The 15,984-nt window shown below is 38.2% G+C and overlaps 1 protein-coding gene across 4 annotated transcripts in view; it reads right to left on the bottom strand.

Moving 5' to 3' along the window:
* The window catches only part of LOC108698411 (protocadherin-19), a 117,964-nt gene that overhangs the window by 47,411 nt on the left and 54,569 nt on the right, over nucleotides 1-15,984 (bottom strand). For all 4 annotated transcript variants that reach the window (XM_018229881.2, XM_018229882.2, XM_018229878.2 and 1 more), the window contains exon 3: nucleotides 3,057-3,115. In XM_018229881.2, the coding sequence (XP_018085370.1) occupies nucleotides 3,057-3,115 (59 nt within the window). The remainder of the gene's footprint in view (nucleotides 1-3,056; nucleotides 3,116-15,984) is intronic.

Below are 15,984 nucleotides of genomic sequence, written 5' to 3'. Positions count from 1 at the left end.
TCTGGCAGGGGGCTTATTTACTTATCAATAAATAAATATGTTTTACTTCACTTGCTGAGAGCCATATGCTACACCAAGTGCCTGGAGGAGAATGCACTTCTGCTTTGGAAGTGATCATAATGACTAGAAAACAGCTATATGAGGAAGACAAAGTCAAATATTGCTTAACTAGTACAGAAACTTAGAGATCAGAACAGGTTAGGTGCAGGTCTCATAATAATAATAATGTAAATGCTACAGAATCAAATAAACCAGTAATTAGACATTAAATAGATGGTACTTGTACTACACTTCCCTTATATTCAAAAAGATATTGTGAAATGGCTCTACCCCACTGTTGGCAATATTAAAAGGCATTCAAGAATATATTTACTGACCCTTTTTTATTTCAAGTGACCCTAAAATCTGATGCTTAGCAAATACTTTTTTTTATCAGTATATATTTTTCAACTGCTAACGCAAAGTGATGCACACTTCCATTTAGGAATTTGACTCTGCTTCAAAGATTCAACACAAGCAAATTTGATGTACACAAAACAGTTCAGCATGGCGCTGCTTACTTGAAGCCACCTTTCACAAGTCCTGCTCTTTTTAGGACTAAAGAGATGAAAATGTTTTCTGCTTAGTGCATTTTTTTTCTGTATCTATGGAAACCAGTTGGACCACCTACCATTCATGGCTTAACAGAACTATGAAGATTGAAGCTGTGAAAACACATTTATATCCAAGTCTTCACATATTTCATAAAAAGATGTTCTTGTAAAAAAAACATAAAACTGAATAAATGCTTGTTTTCCAAGAGGAACCATAATAACTTGAATGTTCCAAAAGAATGGTGTATAAAACCTTTGGTTAAGCCAAATTCCTATATCTGGAGCAGCATTAAAAACTCTTGATCAATGTAATTAACAGAAGTACACATGGTTTGGAATTCGATCACTATGTAGAGTGATCCACTTTATTTCCTTTGATGTCTGAAGGAAATGCAAAAACAGTAGCAGGTGTTTTGGTCCAGATGATTAAAACACCATCATGTGCCATAGGCCTTACATATGTTTGGCTTACAGACGCTTCAAAGACCGAAACCATCTGAGTAGATCAAAGTATATACAAACTCAGTTCTGGGACTAAAATTGATATATAATTTGCAATTTATTCCAAGAAAGATGTCACGTTCGGCACCCTATATCCAGAACCCAAGCTAAGCTCCCTGGTCTCGGCTTTCACTTCTGCCTCTAACCACTGCCTTTCACCTCGGGAGGAGCCCTCGGCTAATCGGATGCCAACAGGTCTTAATTGAGAGAGGAACTAAGCTAACGGTTCTGGACGAGTAAAGGGGCACAATCGTCTCACCAGGATACTGGAAGAAAGCCACCAGGAACAGGCAGGCCAGGCCAGCACAAGCAGAGAATCATCAGACAGGCCAGATTCAGGGTTGGAGAACGTAGAATAGTCAGTGGACAGGCAAATAATCAGGATTGGAGAGTTCAGAGATAACAGGTAGGCAAGTGTCAGGATTGGAGAGGATCAGGATAGTCAAGAAGGCAGGCAAGGTCAAACACAGTAGATCAGATAGGTTTCACAAGAATAAACACGCAGGAACTTTTCTAAATAGAACCTAACAATGGGAATTTCACAATGTGAAATTTGCAAAAGCCCCTTTAAATACTATTTGAATTTCGGACTATTGCGTCATAAGGGAACAGGTCACTGAAGAGAAAGGAGCTGTGCAGAGGGCCTCCAAGCCGAAGGACCCCGCTGCCCATTAGACCACCAGGGTAAGGTTTCCTCACAAAAAGACTATCACAATTCTACTGGCACCAAAAAACTCATGAAATGATTTCAATATAAGGTGAGGAGCATCTCTAGATGCTTTGTACCATGTGGCTTGTCAAAAAAAATTTATTTTATCATTCATCAGACTTTATTTTATCATTCTTAGTATTTTTGTGCATAAAACGTGTTTTCTGGCTAGCTATTGTATAAAAACAAAAAGGAAATATTTATAATTACAATGCAGGTAATGCCAAGCACCAGGGCTACTATGATTAAAAGGACATAAGATGAGACTGAGTTGGATTATAATACATGGGTATCATTCCATTATTTCCTGTATACATGTTTACTTTGATCTGAGGAGCAAGTGATTACATATATATATATTAAAACACTGAAAGTGTAAAGATCTAATTATTATATTGGATTTGCCTTTGTTTCTGGATATTTTGGGAAACGAACAAGAAAGCCTAAGCCCAACAAACTAGTAGAAGATCTGAGACAGGATGTGTGTTGGAGACCATAAAACCATCAGCAAAATGTTCTTATACTAGGAATTAATACCATGGGAAGAACTTCTTTGAAGCTCATATAGGTTTAACTTTGAAGCCAGATACTTTATTGGAAAAGCAAATCCGCATGACATTGTAATGTATCCTGTTGTGAAGCTATACAGCATTGTGCAGACAATAAGGGATGTTTACTTTTGCATTCCTGACTTCTTCACATTGGCGGGAAGATTCAGTGGGAGCTAGGGGGGAGCCATTAAGCTGTACCAATATGAGTTATGGTACAGTAGGTTTTGCTTGAGGAAGAAGAATGAGACAGGCAGATGTGTCTCCCTAAGAAGCAGGTGTGTTTGTCTTTACACATGCAGCCCATAAATAAATAAACTATATGCCCTTTTCTTATTTGAGGCCACCAGACCATTTCCATTCAGTTGGAATCAAAAGTGGAATAATTCAATTACATTGGAATTTTTTTACTGTTTTATTTGTTTTATTTTTTAATGTTTGCAAATCTGTCATCTGTCACATCTGCTCATCTTACGCCACCCTTCAATCTATTCCAGAACTGCATGATAGTGTATTTTTCTAGCCTTCAGTATAACAAATATTGTATTTAGGGTTTAGTATGCTTTAGTTCCAAAAAAATAATACCTGGGAGAATCCAATATCCAATATACTGGTCAAAAGAAAATAACTTTGCAATCCACCCCCTCCCCCTGTAACATCTTATAACAGAAGTCATTTTCTGGAGAAGCCAATTGGAGACTGTACCTTTTAATCAAATGTGCTCTGCTGTTCACGTAGTTTGTATCGAATGTGTAGTTTTCGTTCTGAAGTAAAAGAAGAAGAGAGAGAGCAGTTAGAGGCCCACATAGCAATTTATAGCGGGTTGAAGAATTACAAAAGCAGGCAGAGGAGAGTGATGTCACCTCAGAGTGTTCAGGTCATGAATCTGAAATAAAATGAAAATGTGATAAAATAAGTGTTGCAGGACTAGAGATAACATGATAAGGAAAACTGACAGCATTTAGAGTGCCACACAGCTTCATTTTATTTATGACCTTGCCGGGTGAAACTCATTTTGCAGCCTAGATTACATTTATTTAAAGCGATTTTCCTCTTCCATGCCTAAAATATTGTAATAATTGTATTTATTGAAATATAGAAACATATATGTGCGTGTGTGCATGTCAGAGTGCGCAGGGTAGAACATATTCCGTTGTTCCGCAATGTAATTTAAAAAAAACTGCTAATTAGAACATTGTCCCATTTAACTATGTCCCTATTAATATAACAATCTAATTACTGTAACGTGTTCTATTCTCTTAATTTATTATAAATGCCCTTTCCTCCTCCCTCAGGTGCAGTTATCAATCACTCCAAAGCCCCTTGTTTTTAATGTTCTATATCCTAAGCAAGACAATAATCGTGAATTAATCTTCCATTATAAACCAGGAAAAAATTTTGCTTTAGAAGGGGGTGTATGACACATCTAATGCATGAACCTCCTTGGATCTAAGAACCTGCTACTTAAGGTGGCCATAGACGTAGAGATCTGCTCGTTAGCCAAACGATCTGATCTCTCCCCGAAATGCCCAGATTGAAGTGGGTGATCTCGGGCTGATCCGATTGTGGGCCCTAGGCCCATAATGGATCCGATATTGGTGGGTGGATCGTGGGACTGCATACACGCACAGATGCGGCCTCAATCCAATGGGATTTTCTAACCTGCCCGATTGAGATCTGGCTGACTTTCGGACAGATATTGATTGGGGAAGCCCTTCAGATGGCCCCACACACAGGCCAATAAGCTGCCTACTCGTTCTGTTGGCAGCTTTTATCGGCCCGTGTATGGGGGCCATAATACCACCTTAGTACACCAGCCCTAGAAGACTAAAGGTCTGGGGATGTTTCTCTTGTCTCCGTTCACCCATCTGAATAAGCCCCATGTTCTTATCTATGCTTCCTGGGTATGAAACTTTTCCATTTCCATAGCAATAAAGTACAGTGTTCTGCATTAACAGGCCTAGGGGTTCTAGCAGAGGACACGTTGAGAGTTTTGAAAGCTATATGATTGATTTATAATGAATTGAAACTGAAGCTAGCATGGTATGAATTGAATAAACTGGATATTAGCAGGGCAGAGTATGGTAATCATTTTCCTAGTGTCATGCCTATCAGCAGCGCTTGACTCGTCTGTCTGTCAGCTGTAAATATCAGAAATATGGTTATTTTCAAGTTGCACTCGTGCTGGTTAAAGTAGATATCTAGTTAGCAGGAGTAAAATATTTATACGCCAATACATGGTGATTGGAGCCCGCATGAGAGCCTACTCAGGATACATGATAATTATTCACTATAAAGTCTCACAGACATCCACACACTAGGTTCATTATGGACAAACAGATTCAGCAAGTCAGAAAAGGTCATACACTCTTTATTTTCTACTCCCAAGGTGGGTATTGTTCTTCATATTCATAATATTGATTTTTAAATCAAAAGTAATATTGGGCAATATTTCTACATTTATTTTATTTGTTGACGCCAGGGAAAAATAGATCATTACGGTATAGCAACTTGCTAGGGGTGGAATCTAAGGACCGCAACTATAAGGGACAAATGTGTGCCTTCCACCCTCCCTTTGGGCAGCCATTAGGCTCAGCTTTCTTTAATCTTCGTCAAATCAATATGTGGTACGTAATATGCCTTAAAACAGATAATTTCTGATAATATCTGTTTCCTGCAGCACTAAGAGATAAGACATAATTTCATGTGGCACTTACTACCGTTTGTAATGACTTTGATAATGTATGACGCACCCATTTGTATCAGCAACAAGGGCAACTGTCACCTCAAAAATACATATACCCTCTCAACACACCCTTGTCCCTGGGAAAACATTAAGCTTTCACCAGATCAGGTGTACCCTATTGCATCTAGAGAAAACAAAATGTCAATTGTGACATCACCTGCCAACTTATGCTTGCTGCACACATGCGGGTATCTCCTCCTTCGCTAGAGCTAGGACATGGCTTGGCCACTCATTTATCCCTCTCCTAAGGCTTATGGCAGGGGTCACTTTTCCTCATATCATTTTAAGGACTGCCTCTTCGCAAAGTCTATCCACTATCTCCTTCCATACTTCTGTGAGTTTCCTTCTTTATGGGCCTGTTAATCACAGAACAAATAAGTCATTTTTTGACTTGGATTCTTGCAGGGGAGCCGATTGTTTCAATAGTACAAATAGCCAGAACCAGCAGTGCACTAGCTGAAAATATATAATTGTAAAGGCAAAAGTTGCTCAGCATTACATCCCATGTTACTATTATTTCCTTTTTTTCTGTGCTGTTTCTTATTCTTGGGTCTTATAGAGCCATAGCACGTCTAAAGGACCTTATTATTATTATTTATGTATATAGTGCAGACATATTCCACCTTACAGAGATTATACATCATTTACCTCTGTCCCTGCCCCAGTGGAGCTTACAATATAAGGCCAGTATCACATTAACACACACTGTGGGCAGTTTTATCATAAGCAAACTAACCTGCCTGGATGTTTTTGGAATATGAGGGGAAAGCTGAGTACCACTCATATATAATGACAACTTTCATGAGCAGATTCCCCTTTTTATGAAATATGGCCAACAATCCAACCATTCAATTCTTATAAATTAATTACAATCAATCCGTATTGATGTAAGCATGACAAACTTCACTCAGCAATGTACAGTACATATCTCAAGCACAGTGAGCTTCTCTTGTAAAGAACCAGCGTTTTAATGCACTTGCTCTTCAACACAACATACTGATCAAAGCTTCTTGGGATACAAGAGAATGTCTGTCATTACAGCTGACGATTTCAGGCTCTGATGGTCTTTACACAACTGGAAGCAAACAAAATGGCAACTGGTACACTAGAGACTACAAATGATAGCGAATATGACCACAATCGGTTTGGGATTTTTGCATCTGTAATTATATAACCCTATTTTATTCCATTTTAGGGCTGGAAAATCCTTGGATATACAGGGGAGGGGATTCCATCTAGCATTGGCCCAGTCTGGTTTTTACACGCACTCTCCAGTTAAAAACTCCTTGTCTTGTTTTTAAAGGACTGAATTCCAAATAGACATTGATTGATGTAGAATCCAGCCAATTGTTGGCTGCTACATCATAGCTGGCCTCCAATATCACATCCTCTAAACATTATTATCCCAATACCAGCTTCACCCCCTTTGTCACTCCTCTGGACCTTAGCAGGAGCAAAGGTGGCGACACTAGTTCCATCTAAGAGGGAGGAGTTTACATAAAACAGATACCAGTGTCCCTCCAAGACTGCGGCTGGAATTTTCCAATGCATCAATTGAAAAATAGCTAACAATGCCGATTGATATATTAATCCTTTCTGATGTGCTCAATGCAAATGATATTGTGAAAGTATAAATCTACTATAAGTGATCCATCCTGTATTCCTATGCACATTCACTTTTATCTGAGCGAGAGCAAACAAAAAAAACGAGAACATTTCCAAATACGGGCAACCTGCCAGGCAGAGGGATGATGCAGATTCCAATACAAAGATATTTGTCATTGAAACAGCCCTCGCTCTCTGTTAATCATGGGAAGATATAATGCATTTATCAAATGAATACTTTATTCAAACTATATAAATAAAAGCTCTAAAAATGCGCTCGTGCAGCTGGTATCGCTCCAGGAAAAAAAATGATCATCTATAGCTGGGTAATAAATAGCAAGCGAAGACAAATGCATCAACAAGTCTAACGCTTTTGTAATCAGACACGGTGGGGTGGAAGGAGAGGGAGAAGCCGGAGAAGCACATAAGGGTGATTAATCTAAAATCAAAGTGTAAGCCATTTCTAGGGAGGACAGACTGTTGTACCAAGATAATAAAGCAGAAGCAATGCTGGTAAAGAGTGACCTTTTCTGAAATACAATATCTAATTTAGCAAACAGCAGCCTCCCAGTGAGAAACATGTTATCCTGTTAAAGCTAAGGGAGTTGGTATAATGCTCAGCACAGCTCCGTTATTGCTTTCCCCTAGTAATTACTGCTGCAGACTTGTGCAAGAGTTTTACTGCAGAAAACAGCCATCACCTAGAGGTCTACTTCCCCAAAAATAATAAAAAGTCAGGCACGGAAAAGATTCGTTCACTGACACTTCTGGGTGGATAATGAAGAAAAATTGGTGTGCAAAGTGAAATCCTTTCATTATCATAGTATCTGCACTACTTTCCAGAATCTCCTGTATCTCTGAGGGGAGCAGATCTGTGTGCCGGATCATCTGTGTGCTTCCTTCCTACGCATGTCTTATGATACAGTTGGTACAGAGAGGATCAAGGCAGAGCAAGAGAACAATCACCTCTAAATAAAGGCAGAGCAAACAAGCCCATTGTACATAAAGACAGAACTGGCATAAATATAAACAAAACAACGGAGGACAATTTTTAGCAAATTCTGCTTTTAAAGTCTTGAAGGGAGTTTTCCCAGTACCACTCCAGTCCCCTGCTGTTTTCTCTCCTGATAATAACTATTAGTACAACACCTCCTTCAGTCACTAAGGCTCAGTTATGAACAGTTTCAAGTGCTAATTGGATGCAAAAATGAGTGCACCTTAAAACTATTCAGAAAGGAAGGAGCATCCATACATATTCTTAAGGTGGCCATACACGGGCAGATTAAAGCTGCCAATATCGGCCTTTTAGACCGATTCGACCAGTTCTCACGATCTATAACAGGCCAAAAATTGACCAGATATTGATTGATCAAGTTTGATTTTTTTGTACGATCTAGGACCGCCGGCTAGTTGATGCAGTCCTGCGACCCATCGGAGCCCATTCGTAGTATTGTAATAGTATTCATCCGATATTGCCCAGCCATTAGTGGGCATATTGAGTTAAGAATCGCTCATTTGGTGACCTTGCCAAACAAGTGGATCTTATAGTCCATGGCCACCTTCAGTCAGGACCTGCTCTAAAGAATTACATTCTAATTGCAGATTCTATCCCAAACTGGCCGAAGTGATACCATTAAAACATAAATGCAAGGGAAATAAAGAGGGCCGCTAAATTGTGCCCTTATATCATATGCAAGTTGCAGCGGATGTAACTTAGTGTGTAGCAACAATTTTGCTGAAATTCTGGGGGGAATACAAGTATGTTGCATTGCAGGGAAAAATTTGCCTCTGAATTTTGTTCTTGCACTGCAGGAGTAAAGGAGCCTTACTGTCTGTTTTTTTTCTCACATTCATATTGATATCTAGACACCTTGAATGACTACTCTGACCCTCCGTGTGAAACAAGCACAAAAACATCCAAACGATACGCTAAGCCTTCAGACAGCATACATAATTAAAAACGGGGATCTTCAGTTGGAAATAAGACACTGGCTTAATTGACAGATTTTGAGGTCAAAAAGGCCTGATAAGGTTATTTATTTTCAACATCCCCTGCTACAAATGACTAAATTTTAACGGCAAGAAAATACTCCTGAGGCGCCACTGTATGGACTAACCTTAGCTATGACAGAAGCATCAGCTAAACTAGCAAGCGGCTCTCTCTTTTGTTATTGTTAACTGAACCATACGGCACCAGAGCACTTAAACAAGTCTATAATACGTACAGCCTCTAAAGCACAGATGTGGCAGCAAGTCTAAGAGCACAGTGTAAGCATCCAGGCTAAGGGTTCTAGTATTCTCTAAACAGGGGACCTCACATACCTTTAAGCCATTCATTTTGAAATGCAATTTCTTGCAATTTTCAAGGAATTCCTAAATATATAAAATAGAAATATATATGTATCTATGTATATAATGCATGGTTTTTATGTAGAAAGAGTCTAAGTGGCTAAGAGCTAATGAACCTAGAGCTAGCTTCCAAGAGAAGTAATAACTCTATGGGATGCACTGGATTTTGTTTACTATCCATCTACAATTTCATTGGCTCTATATGGGGAAACATGACAGGAGGTAATCCATCTTACTCACATGTGATTCTGACCCGCTGCAGACAGTACTTTGTAAATATTTTACTGTAACGGGTACATATATTTTATTAAAATAGTAAATCGTATAAGCCAGGGGCGTAACTATAGAGGAAGCAGACCCTGCGGCTGCAGGGGGCCCAGAAGGTATAGGGGCCCCACGAGGCTCTAATTCATATACAAATTCAATAAAACTTGGTAAAACAGGTCAATCTCTAGACATTTTTGGGGCCTATAAAATTATTTGCTGTGGGGCCCAGTGATATTTAGTTACACCACTGGTATAAGCCCAATCCCATGTCCCTACCAATACTTTTGCACTTCTTCGTCTAGGCTGAGGTCATTAATGGGTCGACCTTTTATAGCTAAAGGACTGTTGTTATTTGAATTGTAAAACTAATAGTACACGGAACAGTTTTGGGGCCACAATCAAATTTTTAGGGTGTGAGTGGTGAAAAAAAGGCCTGCATTGTCATGCAAATCACCCAGTGCTGTTGCATATCCCATTAATATATGCTCGCTCCCTTTTAGATTGTAAGCTCTGATGAGCAGGGTCCTGTTCTATGATTTGTATGTTCGATGCATATACCCGTCTACTGCACAGTGCTGATGAATATGTAATAATAATAATAACATTCACACAACAATGATCATTTAGTAGAAGAAGGTGAAATGATTTTTAAAAAGAGATTTTTTTGGAGAGTTTTGGCAACTGCTGAATGTTTTGTTTATTTGAGGGAAAAAGGCTGCAACCCATTCTCGTCCCACTAAAAGTATTGTATATTGCAACATATTCATACACTGTAGCAATGTCTCTCTATGCAGTTCCCCAGAAACAAAAAAAAAATGATAGCAGTGTGTGAGATTTATGGTGTAAGGCAGGTCAGTGTGAAATTAGTTGGTGGTCTCGGTCCACTTCCCAGCAAAGAGATGCACGCATTTTAGAAATAGCCACGCACAGTCGCTTCTTCAGCATATAGATTGAAAAGTCTCTCGTACAAAGGAATAATTGCTCCTTGGCACACAGAGTGGCACATTAAGCAGGGTAAAAGCGGTTTGATTCATAGTTTAGGTTAAAGGGAATTAGAGAAATTCAGACAGCTGTATATAAATATATGCTCATCTTAAATGTTTTGTATCACAAAAGAATCGTGAGCATAACAACATGAATATGTATCATTTGTATGCATTTCATTAAACTATACAATAATTATAGTTCAGGAACTGTTTTGCTATGCATAAGTCAAATGCTAATTTTACCCACAAATCACCTGGCCTTGGTAACAACAACAACAAGTGTGATGTGTTGGATTAAATGCAGCAGTGTCTATTATTGTTACATCGTCCTGAGCAAAGTTCTCTTACAGAAGTCCGAGTGGGGCCTCAGTTACGATGAAAGCTGCATATGACTAAAATCAGTTGAATTGGCAACTAAAGACCCAGGAAAAGCTATTGTTGTGCCTCTTTTCACAGGCAAAATCCTTTTTTTTCTGTTTAGTTTAAAGCAAATTGTTCTCCTTCACTTACTTGTTAGACCCCCCCCCCTGTGCTGTTTGCCTGTTCCATATTATCTGGGCTCTTTTACATTTTATCCAAGGCAAAGGACTTGCTTATTTCACTCCAGTGCACACTTGTAAAAGGAACTCCAAGCATGCCTATTTTATAAATGCTGGAGGGGATCAGTCACCCCAACTGCTCTTAAAGGAAAACTATACCCCCAAAATGAACACTTAAGCAACAGATAGTTCATATCATATTAAGTGGCATATTAAAGAATCTTACCAAACTGGTATATATATTTAAGTAAATATTGCCCTTTTACATCTCTTGCCTTGAGCCACCATTTCGTGACTCTATCTGTGCTGTCTCAGAGATCACCTGACCAGAAATACTACAACTCTAACTGTAACAGGAAGAAGTGTGGAAGCAAAAGACACAACTCTGTCTGTTAATTGGCTCATGTGACCTAACAAGTATGGTTTGTTGGTATGTTTGTGAGTACAGTGAATCCTACGATCCCAGGGGGCGGCCCTTATTTTTCAAAATGGCAATTTTCTATTTATGATAACCCAATGGCACATACTACTAGAAAAGTATATTATTATGAAAATGGTTTATTTACATGAAGCAGGATTTTACATATGAGCTGTTTTATGCAATATCTTTTTATAGAGACCTACATTGTTTGGGGGGTATAGTTTTCCTTTAAGAGCAGGGAAGTACAGAAGAATTGTAAAGGCAGCCATACAAGGAGTGATCTTGTACTGTATCCAACCTGCCCATGGGTCAAAGAGAAGGGTACTAAAAAAGGGGCCATACACAGAATACACCATATATTAACCTACTTGTTACATCGACAGATTCGAGTTTCAAACCAGTTTTACTTGCCTTTGAAGATAGTGCATCTTAAAGGGCCACGCTTAATCTTGTATAAACATTCCTTTGTAGTTGTGTAATAAAAATATTAAGAAGTGACGGTATAGATGTTTTCTTTAGTTTCAGTGTGATCAGGGATATGTTATCTTTTTTATTGGGGCATTTCCGTCCACTAGACAAAAATGCTTTGAGTCTTAATGCATTGCCTCCAGCCTGCAGGGTGCCACTTTGAAGGTTATTTAGATTGAGATCTGGGGTCAGTGCATATTTCCTGCCCTGGATAATCCCAAAACTATAGAAGGTTGATTAATATCCTTTTTATTTATCAGTGACATATAAGGGTGACGACAGCTGGGTATAGCATTGGCACAATGCCACCCCATTGCCTCCACCTCCCCTTCCTGTCCTTCCCTATAATGCTCCCCTGAACCACGTCACCCTCACTGCTTACTTTCCCCTGCCAGTCTCTACTCCCCTGCAATCCCCACCACTTTGTCCACAGGCAGAGAGACTGCAAGAAGCATTTTAAAAGAATTCTGAAATATTTCTCTAGCTAGGTTGCTGCCTAATTCTATATAAGAACATGGTCATCTCTGTCCAACTCACCTAAATAAATTGTGTCTAGAAGTCTGGGTGGTTGTACCCCAGAAAACCCAATTTTCAAACAAAAAAAAACATGTCAGCCCATGGAAGTTGGGTCCAATTGCTAACAAAGGTGGAATATACATGATGTGTGTTCAAAGAGAAACCTTGAACTATTGAATCTACAGAATAAGCTTGATGGCCATTTTATGCCAAATCTTATTTGGGGGAAGTAGAACTACAGGAATTCAGTTTTAATCTGAACAGTGACAGAACAGAAAGTTAGAAAAATGTCACTTTAAAATGAATGCAATTTTACTTCTACTAAAAAAAAAACACGGTAATTGTCTTGCCATTAAGATGTCATGCAGTAGAACAGGAAGCAGTGTGTTACCTATAAGTGCAGTAGATGTGTTTTCAATGTGTGAATGTACAAATAAAAGCTAGAAAGCAACAAACATTACATTAAGGAATAAATGTGCTCTGTACTTAAAAACATTTGATCCGAGATAATAACAAAGCATCAGGGAGCTAGCGAGCATAATGAGCCTGATTTTCAGGTGTTAAATTTTCAGTTTGCAGCTTGGATTCTAATGCTAATTAACAGTGTACCTGATAGAAGACAGTGATAAAAATGTAAAGACTATAAATTGTGCGGATAAAGCGGGATCAGAATGGTGAGGCACACAGATAGTCATCAGGAATTATTCCAACTTCTAATGACCGGTGGTCTGCTCATCCCTAGATAGAACTGTATAGCAGGATTAAAGCGTACAGCTGGGGATACTTTATGTGATAACCAATGGGAGCTTTAGGTAGATGATGCTACTGCATTATATCTCAAGGTCATTTGTGGGAAAAATGCCAATTTACAAGGAATAACACCATTTTGAATTAGACATTCACTAGGATGTGCCTGCAAACTTGCATCTTTTAATGTAAGCAAATTAAACTCTATACCTTGAGAACTATTCTTACTCTTCTTCAACACGGAGCAGACTAAACAATTAGAATGATGCTGAATTTTAGTCTGTGCTCAAGCTGCACCAGTAAGAAAGTCATCACTAACTAACTGGCTGATTAAACACTATACGCAGGTCCAAATGTGCTCATTAAGGAATCTACTTTTATTTCGAAGCTTTTTTTTAAGCAAAGACATTTTTTAAAGTAAGGACTTTGTCCTCCTGACACAGAATTGCCCCTTATGCTCTTACAGTAGAATGATTTTCTTTGCTCCATTTCTCCAAACACCAAAGGTATCAACCTTATTGTTCTACATAGAAGAACTACAGCTTTAGATTAGTAGTATTGTATATGTCTGAACACAAGCCTGTTAGCACTAAAAAACACAGGTCTTTGGGTATTTTCGAGACATATGTATAATCATATCTTGGAAAAATGGAATGTTAGGTAACCAAAATGATACACATCATCCTATAGGAAAACTACTGCCTTAAAATGCAACAGATCAGGGAGGGTCTCCCTCTGCTTGTCCGCTCTCAGTGATTATTTATTACATACAGTATATGCATTAGCATATATATATATATATATAATACTGACAGCTCGGAAACATAAAAGTTAAACTTTTTGCCAAATGATTGCAGAGTTCACTTAGTATAAAATAGTTAGAAGCAAAACACATCTTCAAGGGAATTGTAAGGGTTGTTTTGTCTAAACCACATTATATTGCAATTCTTTTATCTTCCCTTGCACAGAGAATATCTTTTTTTTTTTTTCCTAGCTCAAAATTATATCCCGCCAATCGAAACTAAAGTCACTTGTCAAAATGGGAGAAATATCACTCAGTATTCTTATTTGAAATCTCACTCCCAGAGACTTCAAAGATATAACATAGGAAAGATATGGTTCCAAGCAAAATATTAGACTTCAGGCAAATTCTTTGTCTAGGTCATCTAGGGAGCCACATATTTTCATCTTTTCCAAATGGTTTTGGCTTGGAAAGAACATTTAAAAAAAAAAAAAAAAAAAAAGTGGTACTCTGTTTAAAATGCTTTCAATTAGTTCAGTGGCATAGCGCATGGATTCTCCAAAACCAATTTACAGCACTAGCAGAAGAATGAGTCAGGCAGGTACTCCCTTAATGTAACATGCCAGCAAGAACAGGTACAATCGTCTCAAACAGGGATGGATGCAATTCATCTTTGGCTTTGTTCTGACACAAATTGTTAGAGGTCTGAGCTGTCAAACAGTGAGTCTAATTTATTGTACCAAGTACAGTAACACCAGTTTGCAATAGAACAACAGAAGAAAGGAATCTTTAAAAAGAAAAGTTGACTGCCATTGTGTCAGAGAAAATGAACATTGGCAATGATTCCGCGTTATAAAAATAGATCCGTTAAGGGGCATGTAAAGTTTTAAGGCACCTGTTATGCATTGGATGTTAGCAATTAATTCTATTATTAGAGATGCCAAGGAAACTTTTGCGCCTTGGGAATGCATGTGTCGAAAAATATATATTTTTTTAAGTGAAGGTCTAAGTAATAAATTCCTCATTAGTGCGCTATATGATTTGCATTTTTCGGCATATTATTTTGGACGGGCTTTGTTGTATGACATTGCTTTGGTTTGTATATATATTTTGCAAATACACCTCTCCCAAAGGTGACAATGTATGGCTGAGTTGTGGCAGAAAATGCAAATATAAAAATAAACAATCCCTCTTGAAACTGAAAACTTTGTATTATAGATATGATTTTGTAAAGTGCCTATGATCATATAACTTATTTCCTATACAGAGTCTCCTCTGCCTTCTCTGTTTCGTGATGTAAACATTTGGAGTTGATGCCTGCTAGGATGGCCTACTAGTAGAGCAGAGGTTTTACTTTATGCCTGGGATCACTACACTGTTTTCAGGGGATTTCCATAATACAGAGCAATACCATCAATTGATAAAAGTCAACAACTTTTGTTGAGAACTACAACTTCCAGCTTTCTACTAAAACTATTAAAGCTGGAAACTGTCATACGTATACCAATGGCAAGGGCTACAAGTTGGATATTTCTAAACAGAAACAATAAAGGTCACCATTTCACCCCCATGAAAGATATCACTCATATTTACAGTATATACAGGTATGGGACCCGTTATGCAGAATGCTTGGGACCTGGGGTTTTCTGGATAATGGATCTTTCTGTAATTTTGATCTTCATACCTTAAGTCTACTAGAAAATGATGTAAACATGAAATAAACCCAATGGGATTGTTTTGACTCCAATAAGGATTAATTATATCTTTGTTTGAATCAAGTACAAGCTACTGTTTTATTATTACAGAGAAAACTGAATTTGGAGTATTTTGATAAAAAGGAGTCTAAAGGAGACAGCACTTTCCTGGATAATGGGTTTCCAGATAACAAATTATGGTCTATAATATGATTTAAGGCCCAGCAAGCCAACTTTAATATATGTGTATTTAGTGAAAATGTGTGATGCAGCATTACTTCGTTGACAGCAGCATTTCTACTACCTAAATAGCTATGCGGCTTCATAGGGCACTACTAATGGTTGCCTTTTTTATTCAGCTATTCCAGAGTAGAGCAGACTCTCTAAAATACGTAAGGGTTGACTCATTTTTAATTTCTAGCAGAGGGTTTCAGATGTGAGTATTTCTAAATACTTGTCTATTGAGAGTCATGCTTGCCCGGTTTTCTATTTTATATACCTATTGTGATTGGGCCGTGGAAAGATTATCTTCGGCACCTCCCTTGAAGGCATG

The sequence above is a fragment of the Xenopus laevis genome, chromosome 8L (genome assembly GCF_017654675.1).
Source record: "Xenopus laevis strain J_2021 chromosome 8L, Xenopus_laevis_v10.1, whole genome shotgun sequence".
Taxonomy (NCBI): Eukaryota; Metazoa; Chordata; class Amphibia; order Anura; family Pipidae; genus Xenopus; species Xenopus laevis.
This window is presented reverse-complemented; position numbering and strand designations above follow the sequence as displayed.